This window comes from Mytilus californianus, unplaced genomic scaffold (assembly GCF_021869535.1).
Source record: "Mytilus californianus isolate M0D057914Y unplaced genomic scaffold, xbMytCali1.0.p SCAF_8, whole genome shotgun sequence".
NCBI classification, from domain to species: Eukaryota; Metazoa; Mollusca; class Bivalvia; order Mytilida; family Mytilidae; genus Mytilus; species Mytilus californianus.
Window position 1 is genome coordinate 38,441,593 of NW_026262734.1, and position 20,021 is coordinate 38,461,613.

A 20,021-nucleotide genomic window follows, 5' to 3' on the forward strand; every position below is an offset into this window, starting at 1 on the left:
CCGGTGTTGGTGCTTGTCCAGTGTGAAAACCATCATTATGGATTATGGCGACCTGCATATGTCAAATATGTTCTTCTGTTTGTGTTTATATATTGCTGTCTAATTGACGTTTAATTCATACTTATTTTATCAATTGTAAATTGCAGATGAAAAAGCAGCATTTAAAAACCTATGGCTTCATTATATCACGTCATGGTAAATCAATATAGATATATTGTGAACATGGGTAAAGAGATGCAACTCTTTACTTCTCCTGTGCTGAATAGTGAATTTTACATTCAGTCAAATACAACTTTTGTCCTCGATATGGCCAGCCATTCCCGCCAAAACTATGTTTTAGTCATTTTTTCGAGGGAAAAAAATAACACTGAAATTATTAAACCTAAAAACAAACAGTGGGATTAAAAAAAACTAAAAACACATAGTGAGATTGAAAAAAAAACTAAAAACACATAGTGAGATTGAAAAAAAAACTAAAATAAACAGTGAGATTGAAAAAACCTAAAACAAACAGTGGGATTAAAAAAACTAAAAACACATAGTGAGATTGAAAAAAAACTAAAAACACATAGTGAGATTGAAAAAAAAACTAAAATAAACAGTGAGATTGAAAAAACCTTTAAACAAACAGTGAGATGGGAAAAACCTAAAACAAACAGTGAGGTTGAAACAACCTTAAACAAACAGTGCGATTGACAAAACCTAAAACAAACAGTGAGATTAAAAACCTAAAAACACATAGTGAGATTGAAAAAAACTTAAAAACAATATATATTGTGAGATTGAAAAAATCTAAAACAAACAGTGACATTGAAAAAACCTTAAACAAACATTGAGATTAAAAAACCTAAAACTAAATTGTGAGATGGGAAAAACCTAAAACAAACAATGAGATTAAAAAAAACCTGAAACAAACAGTGAGATAAGAAAACCTAAAAACATATAGTGAGATTAAAAACACCTAAAAATAAACAATGAGATTGAAAAATCCGAAAACAAACAGTGGGATTGAAAAAAAAAAATAAAACAACAGTGAGGTTACTGGTAAAAAACTTAAAACAAATAGTGAGATTAAAAAACCTTAAAACACATAGTAAGATTGCAAAAACCTAAACATTAACAGTGAGATTAAAAAACCTGTAGGTAAACACATAGTGAGATTGAAAAAACTTAAAACAATCAGTGAGATTAAAAAATCTAAAACAAACAGTGAGATAAAAAACCGCAAAACACGTAGAGTGAGATTAAAAAAAAACAAAACAAAAACACAGCGAGATTTAAAAAAACCCAATAAAAACACTCTATGAGATGTGTGCTCATATATTTATGCACACAATTCTCATAACAACGTACGTTTGGATATGTATCTGAGGTTAACTATGGTTACTAGTACTCAAAAGTTTCTTTAGGTTCTTACGGTTAAAAATTGTGGGAGATATATATCTTGCCATAGGTAACCTCTGTATTCAGAGTTCAACCACGCTTCTAGTTGATTTACTGTCCATACCCAAACTGAATACATCGAATCTTTTTAACAATCAGTGATCGTACGTCCATCAACAAATGAAAAAAAACTCACGTGCATGCAAATTCATTTCTATAAAATGAAACTATACTTTGCTTACTATATTATATCATATTATATGCTGATGACATTTTGTTATTGTCAGAATCACCAAAAGGCTTCCAGAAATCTCTAAAATACATTTGATTTTCGTAATTGTAAGTGCCTAGAAAATCAACCTAACAATGTTAGAATGGATCTGGTTATTACTTCCTCCCCGAGAGGGGCTGGAACCTGTACTTATAAAACACAGTTAAAGTTTGCAAAATATCTCTTACGTGTTAATAGAGACGCAGTTGTTTGACCTATAAGGCTTCAGTACATTTTTAAAAATAAATTGATATTTTATTACAGCGATAGAAATTATTTATTGAGCAAGGACGTCTTCTGAATGTTTATTTGATCAAATAATGTGTACTTCCTGCAAATCAGGAAGACACATTTCATTTGTCATAAAATGCAAAGTATTAGAACCAATAAGAAATAAAATGGTATCTTATATTATGAACCTTATACCACGATTCCAGGAAATGTCTGAATTTAAAAAAAATAATAATGCCTATTGAGGTATAACGATGTTTTATGTTATGCACATGTGTAATGACATGACAGACGGGGAAAGAGGCATTAATTATCGAAAGAAGATTTTTATATATAATATATAATACTATGTTTTTATATTGTAGTCTTGTTAAGTAGCCAACCCCTCAGCCGAAGTCATATTGTGTATCTTCTGGTGTTTCATTGTTGCTATATTTTTGGATTATTCTCCAAGATTCATCATTAATTTGATATATGAGGGTCTGTATGGGGTCCTTCATTTCTGTATTCTTTATTTTTTTATACCATTTTTCTCTATTCTTCATATTTTTGGCCCATTTTTCTCTATTTTTTATATTTTAGCACCCCATTATTCTCTATTTTGTATTTTTTGGGGTCCTTTTTTTCTCTTTTCTTTATTTTTTTCGCCCATTATTCTCTATTCTGTAAACCCCCATCCAGACCCTCGTATATGTGATCATATGTCCATGTATGTAGTGTTTTGTGTTGTTGTTGATTAAAATCCCATGTTGGCTCGGAATCTGTATCAATAAAATAATTCTTTATTCTTAATTTTTTGAGTTTTTATTTTCGTCTGGCTGTTAAGTAAGCAACAATCCATCAGCTATGACTATTGCCTGTGGAAACACCTTTCATCTCTCTTTATTGTATTTACAGTGGCAACAACTGAACATATGACTCGATTATGACATTAACAACTTCCTTTACAATTTTTTTCTATGTAGCTCCTGGTCATTTTACAATATTTCCTGTTTATCATGACCTTTAATATGTATCTGTATTAAATGTATCTTTATTCGTTTCAAAGTTAGTAAACTCTGAGAGAATAACTCTAGTGGATAGTTGTCCCATTGGGAATCATACCAGATCTCCGTATTTTTATATAAAAGTGATATAATGTATTCAAAGATTTATATAGTAAGACAGTCTTACTATACAAATCATTGATGTATTGTAATCATATTTTCCATTTTAAAGGTTTTTTTTATGTTTTCCGGTAAAATAAACTATTTTGTAAATTAAAGAAGAATTATTATGGATCAATATTACGAGTTTTAAACAGAGATTTAAAGAAAAGACGAAAAAAGAGAAGATGTATAAATCAGAACTCATCAAAATGAAACATCACAAGTAATTTTTATATTTAAACTGGGAAAATCAATATATTATGTCCCAGATTTAAATAAGGAAACGTATGATTTTAATCAAGAACAATCCCCATTTTATAAACTGAAAAAAAATCATTAACAAAAATTCATTTTCGCTGAGTAGATGGATTTTTTTCAGTCTGGAAAGTATACAATAAAAAGTCAATAAAAATACACTAAGACACCCTATGATAGGTCCCCTTTCCAACAATATAAATACTACCAATGGTTACTTTACCAGGAAAAAAGAAAATGTAAAAAGGATGCACTTTCTAAAATATAAAATATTTGAAATATAACTGATATCTCAGTATTGCATGGTCCAAGTAACTTTTGGATTGAAAACATCTCTGAATATTTTTTTTAAAATGTCTTGAGATTTATAAACTGGCAGAACTTATCAAATACTTCTCAATCATAGTAGACACAAAAAGTAATGCTATACTGATACTGTGTGACTAGTTAATATAGATCCGATGTTACTGAAAATCCTGCCAAAATTACGCGGGAAATGGATTTGTTGTTCCTGACAATTTGACAGATCATAAGGGGGCGCTGTTATAACCACAAACCGGGGAGTGAACTTTTACGAAATAGATGTCTGCTGTTACAAAGTTGAAACAGTTGTGTCCAATATGATAAAAAGATATTTGAAATAGAATGTCAACGAGACATTTACCCAGAGCAATTGGGAGCAGGGGAAAAACTGCACTTGAAATAGAAAGAGAGAATTTTGAGAAAAGTCAGGTAAAATCTTTCACCGGAAGTGCATATTTGTTTATATTTATCATGATTTCTTTTACATGTTTTCAGTAGTCTCTTTCCCATTAACATTTAACAAGCGATCAAACGAACGATTATCAACAACACACATCACTTGGATTCCGCAATGCCTATACATATGTCATGTGTACATACCGAATACACAACCAACTGATGCGTAGAATCAGTCATCCCAATTTTTGACACATTTTCAATCAAATTGATCAAGAAAAAAATCATCATTATGATATTAGGTTTACATATCACTAACAGTAGGCCTTGAATTATACATTAAACTAATATGGATAAGGAAAGTTTTTGTGGTAGGGGGTAGTTCAAATGACATGACACCAAACAGCTGTTTAGAGCTGAAATATAATGAGGTATGTCATATAGCACTGTCACATTTTAATAATTTTTATGGGTGTTTTTAAACATTTATTTTCCAATTGATTAATTTTTTGTTATCTGTCAAAAGGGGATATTTGAATGTCTTTTTCTAGGAACATATTCTGCTTAGTTTTTATGCAGAAGGACAACAATTTCAATTAATTATATTTTGTCATTATAAGGAATTACTCTTTAAGATGACAGCAGGAAAGCAGGGGCGTCAATGATGTAGAGGCATGTAGGCAGTTGTCACTTTTTGCCGACCGACCAAACAATGATGAAATAAATATAATAAAAAAAAGAGACAATTTTGATAGTCTTGTTTTGACACAGGACAGGGCCTGATAACATAGAAGATCTATTGTATCCGTAACCTATTAAATATCTCAAATCAAAACCCAAATCACAAATTTCAATAAGTACGCTTGCAGAAGACTGTCTCTTCATTTGTTTTGACCAAACCAAACATGGAATTTAGTATAATAATGATACCTAATGCAGAGCAAAAGCTTCGTTTGTCAAGACGAGAATTTGTTCTAGATGTTCCATATTTGAATTTTATGTTTTGGTAAACTGTCAGTCACACTGCCTAAATCTGGTCATTGTCAGCAGTTGTCAAGTCAGTTGCAGAATTTTGATGGCAGGTTAAGGTAATCAATAAACATCTGCATGTTCATTAGTGCGTTGGGTATTTGTGAAGTATGCAATTAAAGATATAGGCCAAGTCACTTTTGAATTTAATTTGATGTATGATCAAGAAGAATACATATTCCAGAAAGAAACATGGTTCCGGCCAACACTGGCAGAAACTGCATGTACATCATAAGCCAATTTAATTTATACATGTACAGATAAGCTTAGCTGTTGAAGGTTATGAAAAGGTTCTTGATATACATGATGAAGTTCAAAACCAAACCAGAGTCAGCAAGTCAGATGCAACACTTTATAAACTGAATTTACTTTAATAAGGTGAAGTAAATGTCATTGAACAATATTTTGGATTTTACAATGTTTTTAATGCATCTTAACAACTGAACTGTATCTGTATATCGAACAAATAGTATATATACAAATGTAGCATTTACATATACATGATATATATTAGTTCTAGAGATACAATCATTGAAAATTTATTATAAAGAACCTAAAAATGTATAGAATGTTTGCATGTACCAGATAAAAAAAACCTTGAAAAAAACATTTCATTTCAAAACTAAATTCTGTGTGTTCAATTTGGAGAAATCATAATTTTAAATATGATTTCTCCAAATTGAACACACAGAATTTAGTTTTGAAATGATATGTTATCACTGTGCAAATTTCAGTTTTAACCCTTTCACCATAGCTGCCCAGACAGAAGCTACTCTGAGACGATGGCTTCCCTGGCTACTATTACTCAAGTGGGAGATCTTCATAATAAATGTCAATAAAAACTTGTCTGTAGTTATTTGTGTCTTTATTTCATTCACTAACACCATGTTCACAGTTTTGTTCATGTTTTGATAATTTTTTCTTCATAAAATATTCAAATTTTCGGCATTACCTAGGTGAAATTCTCAAAATTCTGCTCTTGGACCCAAAATCGTAATTTTTTAATCCAAAACGGCAAAATTTAAAAAAAATTAATGAGGCTTTACACATTCCTTACACAGAACGATGTCCATTCCAAGTGTTTTGTACATAAAACAACATTTTATGTCAAAAAAGTATACTAGTTTGGCTTCAATTCTTCCATATTTTTTCAAAAAAAATGTTCCCTCATTTCAAATTCTCGTAAATTCCGTAAATTTCCTCTGATTTTGACAAGGTTTTCAACAAACGGAAGCGACTTCTTCTTATTTCCTCTATATCTTCCTCCAATAGTTGGAGTACACCAACCTTACTGAATTAAGGTTGGTTAATCCTTATAAAAATTATTAAGTGAATACCTAACTATTTAAAAATAACATTATGTACAGTTAAATCCCTGCGCCATGTTTACACTTTATCCGGGTATTCAACAAAGAAAGATAACTCGTGTTTGCACTGTTTTGAGCGGGAAATATAAAAGAGGTATTCCGATCCCGGTAAAACGGAACTCATCGTCAGCTGTCTGAAGCGTGAATCCCGGTAAACCGGGACTCATCAGCGAAAGGGTTAAATATATGAAAATATTTGGCCCCCAGTATTAGATCATTAAAGTTAATAATATGAAATTGTAGCACGATGCCTTCATGAAGTTACGTGTAGTTTGATCTTTAATCACTCTACATACAAAGAATTATATAAAGTTGATTTTTACTAAGAAAACAATTCTGCGGATGGAATTTTGAGAAATTGACATTCAAATTGAATGAAATGTAGTATTTTATTGATGCTTTTTATGTACTTTCTATACATTTTTTAACTCTTTTTTCATAAATTTATAATTGATTGTATCTCTGACACTTTTTATATTCAGATGTAGTTCAACATGTTCCCAATGCTTTCAAAATTTAAAAAATCTTTTGAAATCTCCCTTAGTTTAAAAAATGATAGTGGTCACAGTCTTAACCAAGTTCCTACTTGGATATGACTGTGTCCATAAAACTTTAGCAAGTACTATTGGAAATAACAGCGAAATTACTACTTTGACAAATCATAATGATAAACAAACAATGTTCATTATACAATGTTATATTTTCACCAATTTTGAAAGGCCAAATATGAGTATGTGAATTTGATATCAATTTTGGGCTTTTATTTACCACAAATTGAATAAGGTAAGTTACAGATCTCCATTTCCCTGAGAGAAGGGTAATCTGAGGCCACATATATTTTTAAAGAGAAAACCATGTTGATCAACATATTTCATGTATTTTTTTATTGTTTTATATTGTTTCGTTACTGTCCCCATTTCCTTTTATTCATATTTAAGGCAAGCTTATGATTGTAAATATTTATAAAGCATATTTGCTCGTTAAACAAAGAAGTTATTTTTCTTCCTTTGAAATACATGATTGCTATTTTTATTTTTGAACAGCATGTAGCAATCACCAAAGCCATCAGTGCGACGGAATGTCCAGTAAAGGAGAAACATGCCAGAAGTATCCTTTTTACTTTATAGCACCACTTGAAATACACTATGTTTCTTGATACAATTTGTATACTGATTTCTTTTGGTGAAAATTCATGAACCATTTGATGACCACACTTAGATGGTGCTCTTCTTTAACAATATTTCATACTATTTGCCACTGGCCAGGTCAATACTAGAATTGACTGCTTTTAAGTCAACCTTGTTTTATACTGTATATATTACGAGGGAAAGAAGTGTTGTAAAGATTATCTCGGAGGATTAATTAAATCTTTGAAAGCTAAAACATGCTCATAATTGATAATATTTTCAATAATCTAAGTAATTGGAAGTGGGTGTATTAATAATTGTTTAGAAAAAAAAAACTTTTTAAGTAAAATTTCGTATGATTTTCATCTTTATGGTTAAAGGACAATATCATGATAGTAATACAAATTTAAATGAGAAAGAATAAAAACTTCAATTTTTATTTTTGATTTTTTTTTAGTCATATTTAAAAATCAATATGCCAAATGTATTAAAATGAAATATAATTTAAAACAAATCAATTATACATCTCTGATTGTTACTGATAATTATGTTTTTTTGTTGTTGTCCCATTACCCAACAATCCAGAAAAGTCTGGTTTTCTGAATATTTTATTTATTAATCACACAGCCTAAGGTGGGCATGTAAATTGCAAATCAATACAAACTGTTTAACATATAGTGTGACCATATTCATTTCTATTGGAAACTACCTCATTAGATACACATGCAGTTTACAAATTACAGAATCGAAATCTGAAATGTATCAGCCACTATACTTTCAGTACATGTTATCCTCTTACATTCATGACATTAATGTGCAGCAAAATGCAAGAATCAGAAATAATTTAGCAAATGTACTAAATTTCAAGGTACATATATATATCAGAAATTATTGTCCATATTATATATATTGGTCAGTTCTGGAAATATATCTTCAAACAATTAGATAAATTTAAACAATTGGTTATCTTATTGTTGACTTGTTAAATACACTTTGTATTTGTAAATAAAAGTTGTGGAATTGAACCAGGTTTTCTGGCATTTTGTCAAGTCTGCATTATTGTATTTAACTACAAAATGAAGGAAGCAAGTTTTGTTCAAAATTTTCAAACATTGTTTAAAACGACATATTTTCTTGCACATTTATATCAAAATGAGACATTTGTTTTAAAATTGATACATAAAAAAGAATCTTTGATTTTCAAATTCAAATTCAAATTATATTATATATTAGTTGGAAAATAATATTTTCATCGAACATTTAGTGAAAAAACAAAGGTTTGAAAATTTGTTTTGCTAATGGACCAAAGGGTCAAGTTTGTGTCACATTTTATCAACAAAATAGTAGTGATTTTTTTTTAATATTATGATGTCAGGTTTTTCTCATGAAACACATAGAATATCATTTTTGTTTTTGATAGTGACTATGAGGAAGAACATCAATTGAACCAATTGCGCAAGCTGATATTTGAGCTGGCGAAGTCAGTATCAAAAAATTAAATGCCATTGTTATTTTTATCAGCAATTATTCTTCAGACAATGTTTTTTGGTTTACAATATGAAATTACATTGATATTGATAATAATATTATTTTTACCCACAAAAAATGATGCAATAGTTGTTTAGTGTATGCATGTAGTTGAGTGCATTTAATTGTTTAATTGACGAGGAAGGACATGCAAACGTGATGTTGTTGCCTTATATTTTCAAATATCATGTCCTGTCCTTGATCTAAAAAATTTCGGCAGGAGGATCAAAGGGAATCTGTTTTGATTGATTGATTGGTTGGTGTTTTATGCCACTTTCAGCACTATTGTGTTATTTTGTGGCAGCCAGTTTTTTTTTGTGCTGAGGAGAACCACTGACCTTCAATAGGAAAACTGACAATCTTAGTCAATTAAGATCGGAATCGAGCGCACCTGTCACATGCAGGATTTGAACTCACAACCTCAGTGTTGACTACTTAGACCACTCGTCCACCAAGGCCCCAAGGGAATCTGTACAAATTGCTGATATTGTACAGTTAATTAATGATATCAATCCTTATGCATATAATTTATATTAACTGAGAAAGATATCTTTAGTTGTGCCTTAGCATAGAAAAAAGGATAGTGATTCCTTGACCATTTTGTAGGGTTAAATAGGTAGTTAAAGGATCTTTGCTGTGTTTTCAAAATATACCCCATATGGGGGTGCTCATTTCACAAATCCTTCTTTTTTGTAATTTGTTCCCACTTTTTTCCAATCTTTTACCTGGATACTACTTATTTACCCCCCATATCACACATCCCCACTTTTTTTAACCTATATCCCACATCCCAAAAGCATGTCATCTCCTTCATATTTGTGAACTTAGTTCTCTAGATACATGTATATCACTAATTTAGCACTGGTTTGATTTTTACAGAGATTACACCAGAATGTACATGGTACTTTGCCCTAATGTATATTTTATCTACTTATGATCTAAATGTACAAGTATTTATCTCTGTGTTACATGTATGACTAACTGATGAGAAATATCAGGTATTTTTTTTCTGCAGGGGAATACACAAATATGTATAATTCATCATGAACCAATTAATCCTAATAAGTAATGAGGACAGGGTGTAGTTGTTTATTTATTTTATATGAATCATTGATTCCACTTTGAATGGATATTCAAAACATGTATTTGTAAAAATCTAACATGTATTTAGGAAAGTTACAATGTAATTTTTTATTACTATATGTATTGTAAAGCAAGTGATAAATGCAGAATGCTGAACACATAAATTTTTACCCATCTACAACGGAACAAAAATAATTAATTTAAATTGCACCATAATTTGGGTATCCAATTTTTTCTAAGACCCCCCCACTTTTTCACTTCGACCTCAAGTTTGTGCCTTTTCTTTTTTAAAACAGTAGATTCCTTAATTTGAAATATCTGAAAAGATAAATTTAAGACGATGATTGACAGATATAATTTTGCTATGACTAGCAACTTGACTTTTTAAGATCAATATCCTTCCTGCTCTATTCTTAATTTCTATTTTTGACATTACTACTTAACCAAAAAAGTAAACTTTTAAAAGATTATTTGAACAGAATTTATTATTGACATAAAACTGAACGTGGTTCTTTATCTAAGAGTAGGCTATAAATTTTTAAATAAATCATACAAATATCTGTTAAAGATTTGACTGATTATTTATATCAAATTTGTGTAAACAAAATACACATACACAGCAATGCAAGTGTATTGGGTGCAACATATGATAAATAAATGCAATGTTTTTCTTTAGTAGGTAAAGAAAGGTATACTATGCAGGATATCTATCATGTTGGACGAGCACATTGTCACTGTTTGAATTGAAGAAATTTTGTCAGTTAGATGGAACATCATAGAGATATAAACTGACTTTCTTTGTAGAAGTAAAACATGAGTTTCTATAAATATTGGCAGTTGAACTGCTTATTAGTTCATCATACTTTATTAGCCTGGAAGGTATTCAGGCTTCTTTGAAGTTGCATGATTGTTTTCCTTAATCCAGACTAGCTATTGTTCTAGGTACATTTAAGGACCATGGTGCAGGATTATACTGGTCAATTGGAGGAAAATTGCCATTGCAGGGCAATCCAATTATTGCATGGAAATTTATCCATGTACTACATAAAATACTGAGGGATGGACATCCACATGTGAGTTTCTCTTTTAATCAAGTTTACTGTAATAAAAACCTTGATTAATTGTAGATATATATCAATGAAATCAAAACAGTCTCTTCTTACCATTGCTCTTCATTGCAGTCAACCATTTACGCGTCTAGTCAAGGGACCCGGAATATTTTGTATCAAATTTTGATTTTAGTGTCAAATTTAGCCTATTTTGATGAATTTGCTTAACCCTTTCACAGATAGCTGCCCAGACAGAAGCTACTCTGAGACGATGGCTTCCCTGGCTACTATTACTCAAGTGGGAGATCTTCATAATAAATGTCAATAAAAACTTGTCTGTAGTTATTTGTGTCTTTATTTCATTCACTAACACCATGTTCACAGTTTTGTTCATGTTTTGATAATTTTTTCTTCATAAAATATTCAAATTTTCAAATTTTTGGCATTATCTAGGTGAAATTCTCAAAATTCTGCTCTTTGACCCAAAATCGTAATTTTTTAACCCAAAACGGCAAAATTTTGAAAAATTTAATGAGGCTGTACAAATTCCTTACACTGAACGATGTCCATTCCAAGTGTTTTGTACATAAAACGACATTTAATGTCAAAAAAGTATACTAGTTTAGCATCAATTCTTCCATATTCTTTCAAAAAAAAATGTTCCCTCATTTCAAATTCTCGTAATTCCGTAAATTTCCTCTGATTTTGACACAGTTTTCAACAAACGGAAGCGCCATGTTTACACTTTCACCCGGGTATTAAACAAAGAAAGATAACTAGTGTTTGCAATGTTTTAAACAGGAAATATAAAAGAGGTATTCCGATCCCGGCAAAACGGGACTCATCGTCAGCTGTCTGAAGCGTGAATCCCGGTAATTTGCCTATGAGAAAGGGTAGTCAGGTTGCCTAGATCACTTGGGTGACTTCTTTAACCTCCTTGTTATAGCATCTGCTATCCTGAATTTCCTATTTACCGTAAGTATTACACCACCTAAGAATCATACAGAAGGGGATTCATGGGTGGAGAACCTGTATATCTTTTTTGACATTTTGTACATAACATAAAATAGTATTAAAAACTACCCACAGCTTCTAATTTAACCCATGGGAATGTGAGATATATACATTATAATATGAAATGCACTATTAAAAGTCTGAAAAGGGAAATAACTCTTATAATCTACAGTACATTCCATTGTAAATATCAAGTCAATTTTCTTTCATGATCAGGCAGTATGGGGAGAATTATTATCCACCTCATAATGTACAACACTGAGTTAGTAAAATGTCAAAATCAAAAATGTGTAGCCCTTTTTCAGGTGAATCACATTTTCATTCATTATTTGCATAGTTGATAAGTGGTCTGCTACTGAAGTTTTTTACCCATGAAAAAAATGAACCAAAATTCTCATATCACAGAGCATTTCTTGTAATTTGAGGACTAAAAATAAGGACTGTGTAATGTACATATACCTGGTAATATCTTTTTCCAAAAGATATAATGTTATATTCCTTTGACATATTATTATTTTTGTTTTATTGCAGGCAATACCAGACTCATTTAAAAACCATGCAATCTTGAAAGAGCTTGCAAAACTATGGGTAAGATATCGCAGAAAAATATGACAGGAAATTAACACTGTGTCAAATGAAACTTGTCAGGGAACCAAAAATATGTCAAATAAAACATGTCAGAAAACAAAAACTATGTCGAATGAAACATGTCAGCAAACAAAAACTATGTCAAATGAAACATGTCAGCTAACAAAAACTATGTCAAATGAAACATGTCAGCTAACAAAAACTGTGTCAAATGAAACATGTCAGCAAACAAAAATATGTCCAATAAAACATGTCAGAAAACAAACACTGTCAAATGAAACATGTCAGAAAAACTAAAATATGTCAAATGAAACATGTCAGAAAATAAATACTCTGTCAAATGAAACATGTTACCAAACAAACACTGTGTCAAATAAAACATTGGCCTGGTCATCCTTGATCCTGAATGTAAACAGGAACCAGTTTTCAAGACAAAAGATGGATTAAACAACGACTGACAGAAACAAAAAAAAATACAACTCAATTATGTCTAGCCATCCAGGCATTACCATTTTGGATACCAAATGGTATATTTTGTGTTGTGAATAAGATTTGTACTAAAAGATATGTGAAAAATGTCTTATAAGTGGAGAAGAATTAACTTGATATTTCAATCAAAGGTCAGGGATACAGCTTACCAGTATATGTAAATTATTTTGTAGATGCATCTGAAGGAAGGATATGGAAAGCTTATTGCTTGTTATTGTAAACTGTTGGTGGAGAAACTGAATTTTCATAGAAAGGTTTATATCACATATTATAATATATATATTGTGGATTCACAATGAATGATTTTATGTTTGCCTTTGAACACCATACCATAACCTTAAAATGTTCAATGAGTATAATTTTTTATTTTTACATTTTATATAAAATTAAGTGATGTGTTATGATTGCCAATGAGACAACTATCCAACAAAGTCCAAATAAGGGGATTTAAGCAACCATAGGTCATCATAAGGCCTTCCAAGATAGAGCAAAACCCATAGCGTATAGTCAGCTATAAAAAGGCCTCGACATGAGAAATGTGAAACTATTCGAACAAAAAGAAAATCAACAGCCTATTTTTATGACAAAATACTAAATGAAAAACAAATTGTCAGACAGCAACCATCTGCAAACATTGAATAAAAGGCTCCAGACTTGGGACAGGCATATATAGAATGTGGGCACTCAACCCTCTCCTAACCTGGGATAGTAATGTAACAGCACAACTTAAAAACGAAATGTAAAATCAGTTGGGATTGACTGGACTCATCAGACAAAAGAGACAAAGTGCCCATCTGAGAGACTAAGTGAGAGTACTCACAGTTACTGAAAAGCTAATTTAATGCCAATAACAACTAACAAATAAATGATGTTCCCCCAGATGGAAAAGAATGTTTTTTCATGTATATTTGATAAAACTTTTTTACTTTTTTTTTTTACAGAATAAAGAAATACCAGGAAACCTGAATTTATCAGATGAACAGTTTGCTAAGATTTGTGGGTCTGATGTTAATAATTAGTAAGTTTAATTAGGAAAAAGTGCTAACTGTGAAACAGATTTGTAAATTTTGAATGTTTTTATTATTCAGTTTAAATGTTGGAAGGTCACGAAAAAAACAATCATTGACAAAAATACAAGAAGACTATATCAGATATCTTTGAGTAAGATTTCTGTGCTTTGATCAGACTATGAAATCTTTCTTATGAGTTTTTGAGATTACTCAATCTTGCAATCTTTCTGGTGTTAAATTCCTTATCTTTCTACTAAGGCTTAGTATTTTTTTATTGAATTGATTGACAACTTATCCAATGACAAAGAGCTTGGTGTTTTATTTTATTATCCAGACCCCATTAAGAGCTTGTGGTAAGGTTTGATCATCCAGACTTCAGTTGATGGAGAGTTGATTGTTTCGTTTACCTTAGATTATCTTTGAATGATTTATTGCACATTTGGTGCATTAGAAATGACATACACATTAATATGGGTTGGAGTATGGGATTAGTGATAAAGTATTCTACTCTCTCAATTGATTTCTATAACTATTTTTTAAACTAACAACTAACTTGATATAAAACTGGTGTGGTAGTTTCTGATATAGATATAATAAAGCACTGTATATAGTAGTATTATAACAAGGATAGACAATCATTAATTTATAACAGTGTATCTAGAAAGGAATTAATAATGTAAGTTTGTCATGTCAGGCCCAGTGAAATGTTAAATTGCTTCATATCTTATACTGTGTGTCTGTTATTGTTATTTCCAGCAAATTACATAAATTGATGGTAAATAGCCCTGTGTTTGAACTGCTTATTTTAGTTAATACTGTTGATTCATTTATTTTCTTGGGTACCAATTTTCGTGGATTTAGGAAAAATTGTATTTTCGTAGATATTCAATTTCATGATTTTGCCAAAGTCTGTATGCAAGCCTATAAAAATTTGTTTACTTGGTTTATCGAAGAAACCCTGAAAATTGATGTCCCATGAACGAGTATGAATCCACAGTAATTCACGGTTTTATTGCTGTCGTCTTGAAAAAGCTTGCAAAGTTAATTACTGTTTAAATATTAGGTATTTGTTGTTGTTGAATATTATTTAAATCGAGCTAAGTTGTCCTGGTCAACTTGAGATTGTAATTTTGAACGATATAAGATATGAAGGAATTTAAACACTGACCTGTTATGTATATATGTTGTTGGGTATAGGTAATAATATTTTTTTATTTATTTTTCTCTCTCAGTGATATGCGATATAGGCAAGTGTACATCAATAAAAAATCAGCTATTGTAACTACATGTACATTATATACTGAACTACACAAGATATTAACATAATCTGCAGTTTCAGAAGGAAATTGTCTTACAACTCTGTATATCTCAGTGTCAAATTCCCATGGTTTTAATTAGTTCCTCATGTTGCAAATTTGTATCAGATATTATCTTTTATTCTAAGCGTCAAATTATAATGCTTTCCTCTAATTTTGCTGTTGTGATATTTAGAAAAGTGGCAATCATGCATACTGAAAGATCACATTCTTTCAGGTCGTTGAAAAGAATGTTTAAGTTGGCTTACTACATATGGTCTAAAACTGTTAAAACAAATAGATTTCACCAACTTATCTTGAGCAATACAATATTTCCTCAGGCTTGATTGTTAGGTTAACAAGTTTAGAATTGAAGAACTTTTTTTTTTAGTGTAGAAATTTTGTTTGTCAGTCTTTGAAGTTGTAGAATATTTAAATCAAATCTGCAATTCATGAAAATATCACCATTTGTTGAAAATACATGTATGCACCTCCCATAATGCATTTATAATCAAGACAAGGGTCATATTTACTACAAAAATCTATTCTATTCCAGACCAGGAATTTTTGATAAGTATAAAAAAAAGGATATGCGGTTTGATTACCGATGAGACAACTATCCACCAGAGTTTTAATGATGTGGATGTAAGCTATTATAGGTCGCTGCAAGCCCTTCAACAATGATAAAAACCCATACCGTATATATAGATGGCTATAAAAGGCCACAACATAAAAAATGTTAAACAGTTCAATTGAGAAAATTAGCAGCCTAATTAATATACTGAAAACTAATATGACAGACATGCAACAAAGACCATCAGTGTTTTGTTTAAGATAAATATAGATTTTAGTTCAGTATATATTGTTATTGGGATTGGCTAGTTCTTGTTTGTTAAACCTATTAATAGAGAGTTTCAACTATCTGTAATAGTAAAATTTAAATTTAAGTTTGGCTAAAAACATCTTTTGACATCTGAATGATTCAGCTATTGTAAATCAATCTAATTACATTCCACAACTCTTATCTTACAATATTTTCTATTCAGTGAATTTGTTTCATATTTCAAAAAAATGTTGTAATCAACTTAAGTTTTGCTCAAGACTATACATTTTAGAAATGATAGTATATTAGTGTTGACTTGGTAGAGGGCTGCATGTATCAGTTAACATATACCAAACATTGGGTGAGGGAAAGCTTCCAATAAATGGAATAATTTTAAACTGTATTACTTAATTATCATCAATTTAACATTAACAGAACTAATACTTCATAATTATTTAAAGGGGCACTAGCTACGAGGTTTATAAAATATATAAAATATGATTTTTTTGGTTCACCTATTAATGAAAGTGAAATAGGTATATCCGCTTTTAGCAGCCAGTATATTTCAATTTTGTCAAAATAAGCTAAGAACATTGATGATGAATTATTCACTTGCAAGTGAATAATTCGACCTCATTGAATCCGTATTCATGTGAACTTCAATTTAACCCCTTAGCTAGAGATGGATACTGCATGCATTGTGCGTGTTCAATTATTTAAAGGAAAAGAATGTCAACATTGAAAGTGAAACAAAGGTAAATCATTTGATTGACTGATCCGATCCACAAAAATCATTCTTATACAGGTAAAAACGATGATTAACATATTTTTAATCTATAATATGAAATTAAACAGACCTAGAAAACCCCAAATGCACGAGTATGATATCTATTTATATCTATATTTATGTTTATATCGCTTATATGGTAATCAGATGTTTTCAGAGGTCAACTCGACAGTTAATTAGATGGCGTCTATACTAAAATACACACGAAACGAAGCTACATATTATCGAGCCCATGCCCGGTATATTGTTTATTTTAGACTTTTTATTATTTGGATAAATCTTTTACATTGTTATAAACCAAATATGAGAATTTGAGTCAAATCGGTGACCATGAATTTGACAGCTAGTGCCCTTTTAACTTTATAATTCACATCAAAATTACAAAGAACATTTAACTGCCTGTTTGTTACATTCAGATATTGGTGAAGAAAAATCATTTATTATCTTTATTATTTTAGTGTGTATATTAGTGTACTTTATCCTGGTTTTCCATGAAACTAAAGTGAAAACACTGCAGGATTCATGCCAATGAGTGAAATGTCTCTGATTCAAATCATGTCAATGAGTGAAATATCTCTGATTCACATCATATCAATGAGTGAAATGTCTCTGATTCAAATCATGTCAATGAGTGAAATATCTCTGATTCACATCATATCAATGAGTGAAATGTCTCTGGTTCACATCATATCAATGAGTAAAAAATCTGTGACAAAGAATTAAGTTTTTCAAAAATCCATTTTTTACACTAAATCTATTATACTTATGTGCATATCTTTTTTTGATTTAGCACAGAATACATGATACCAATGACTTTTTATGATTAAAAACCTCATAAAGTTTGTTACATTAAAAGAAATATAATTAGTGATTTTTAAATTCAAGGGGCCCCAAGTAGTGAGCTTTGTATACACATTCTTCTTTGTTTGATTTATTCTCCACTCAGACAGATTTAAAAAAAAGAATATTAGCATGTAATTACTTTTTTAATATATTCTAACTGAATATTATATTTCTTTTTGACATTTCATGAAACCCTATTGTCTTGGAAGTATATTACATTTAATATACTATCAGATTTGGCCACAGCCTTTTCTTTATTTGAAGTGTAATGGTGAAAATGGCATTCTCTGAAAATTGCTTATGAAAGAATTTGATAAAGATATATTATAATAACAATTATTATTTCAGTTTTGAGATCAGTGTAGAAATGCTGGATTACATGGATGAGATTTTGAGTCTTCAACAAGCAGGTTAGTAGAATAGACTAGGTTGGAATATTTAAAAGTTTATACCCATACTGTTCATTGGATATTCTTTTCACTGGCATCTAATGAATCCTTTACTATAACAAATAAATTATGCAGTAGAGATTAAGTTCCAAACAAGAGAGGCGAAAGATACCAAAGGGACATTCAAACTCATAAGTAAAAAATAAACTGACAATGCCATGGCTAAAATAGAAAAAGACAGACAAACAGTACACAGTACACAAAACACAACATAGAAAAGTAAATACTGAGCAACACAAACCCCACAAAAACTCGGGGTGATCTAAGGTGCTCCAGAAGGGTAGGCAGATCCTGCTCCAAATGTGGCACCCGTTGTGTTGCTCGTATTAGTACAAAACCCGGTAATTAGTCTAATTCGGTAGGTCACATTCGAGGAAAGGGTAACAGGATTGTAGTTACGACAATTGGAACATATTCGCTATCATACGTGAAATTATTTTTAAAAGATTTATGCCCCTTGGAAACATTAATTATACGGAAAATTGCATTGTAAGTGCTCTCATTTGTACAATTCTTGCCAGATTTTATGAAACTCATAAGTTTATATATTAGCAATGTCTTGGATGAGTTTGAAAATCAGTGCTCACGAATTATTTTTAAAAGAGTTATGCCCTTGGAAACATCAATTAATGGACAATTGCATCGTAAGCGCTCTCATGTGTACGATACTTGTTAGATTTTTATGAAACTTACATCATAGGTTTATATCAGTAATGTCTTTAGAGAGTTCAAAAATCAGTGCTGATCAATTATTCTTCAAAGAGTTATGCCCTTTGAAAACATTGATTAAATTGCATTGTAAGTGCTCTCGGCCGATTTTTATCAAATTCATATTAAAGGTATATAACAGCAATGTCTCAGACAATTTCAAAAATAAGTGCCGATCGAATATTTTTAATGAGTTTCCCTCTCTAGTGAGATAATTTTAAAAAGTTTTAAAGAACAAAAAAAAATTATTTTTAGCTATTGTTCTTGGACAGAACAGATAAAATATGTGCAACATGAGGGACATTTGAACTCTGTTCTTTTATTCATTCTTAAATTTATCATATTCAACATGAATTTTTTTATAACAAAAATATAAAATTTTGAGGAATTCATATCACATTTGATCTACATCTAAAATTTGCATTCATAAACACATGCTTTAATTTCTAACTACATGTACATAATATTTATAATTTTATTTTTCAGTGTTTGGTTCATTAGACATGTCAAGATCTAACTCGATGACAAATTCTGGACAATGTCGACTTGCTCCATTGATATTGTGTATACAAGACTCATGTCAGCTCTATGATTACATTGTTAAATCCTTGTTCCGTTTACATTCTAGTAAGTATCATATATTACGGCATGTCAGCTCTATGATTACATTGTTAAATCCTTGTTCGTTTACATTCTAGTAAGTAATGTATATTATGGCATGTACGTGATGTGAGTGTGTGAATTACATAATTAAATTTCATTCCAATAACATTCTAGTTTTAGTATTAAAGTTTGAATATAATCAAGTTTTTTAAATTTACTGTTTACAGAATAGTTATTTTTTGG

The 20,021-nt window shown here is 30.4% G+C and overlaps 1 protein-coding gene across 8 annotated transcripts in view; it reads left to right on the forward strand.

Annotated features, from left to right (window-relative positions):
- The first annotated feature begins 3,831 nt into the window (after positions 1 to 3,831).
- The window catches only part of LOC127711426 (huntingtin-interacting protein 1-like), a 47,865-nt gene continuing 31,675 nt past the window's right edge, over positions 3,832 to 20,021 (forward strand). For 7 of the 8 annotated variants that reach the window (XM_052217470.1, XM_052217472.1, XM_052217474.1 and 4 more), the window contains exons 1-8: positions 3,832 to 4,020; positions 7,427 to 7,490; positions 11,051 to 11,193; positions 12,715 to 12,771; positions 13,434 to 13,514; positions 14,202 to 14,278; positions 18,367 to 18,428; positions 19,662 to 19,802. In XM_052217470.1, coding sequence (XP_052073430.1) covers positions 3,934 to 4,020; positions 7,427 to 7,490; positions 11,051 to 11,193; positions 12,715 to 12,771; positions 13,434 to 13,514; positions 14,202 to 14,278; positions 18,367 to 18,428; positions 19,662 to 19,802 — 712 coding nt within the window. In that variant the 5' untranslated portion in view covers positions 3,832 to 3,933. Of the gene's footprint in view, positions 4,021 to 7,426; positions 7,491 to 11,050; positions 11,194 to 12,714; positions 12,772 to 13,433; positions 13,515 to 14,201; positions 14,279 to 18,366; positions 18,429 to 19,661; positions 19,803 to 19,865; positions 19,873 to 20,021 lie in introns of those variants that run through there. The other variant, XM_052217477.1, reaches the window with a different exon arrangement.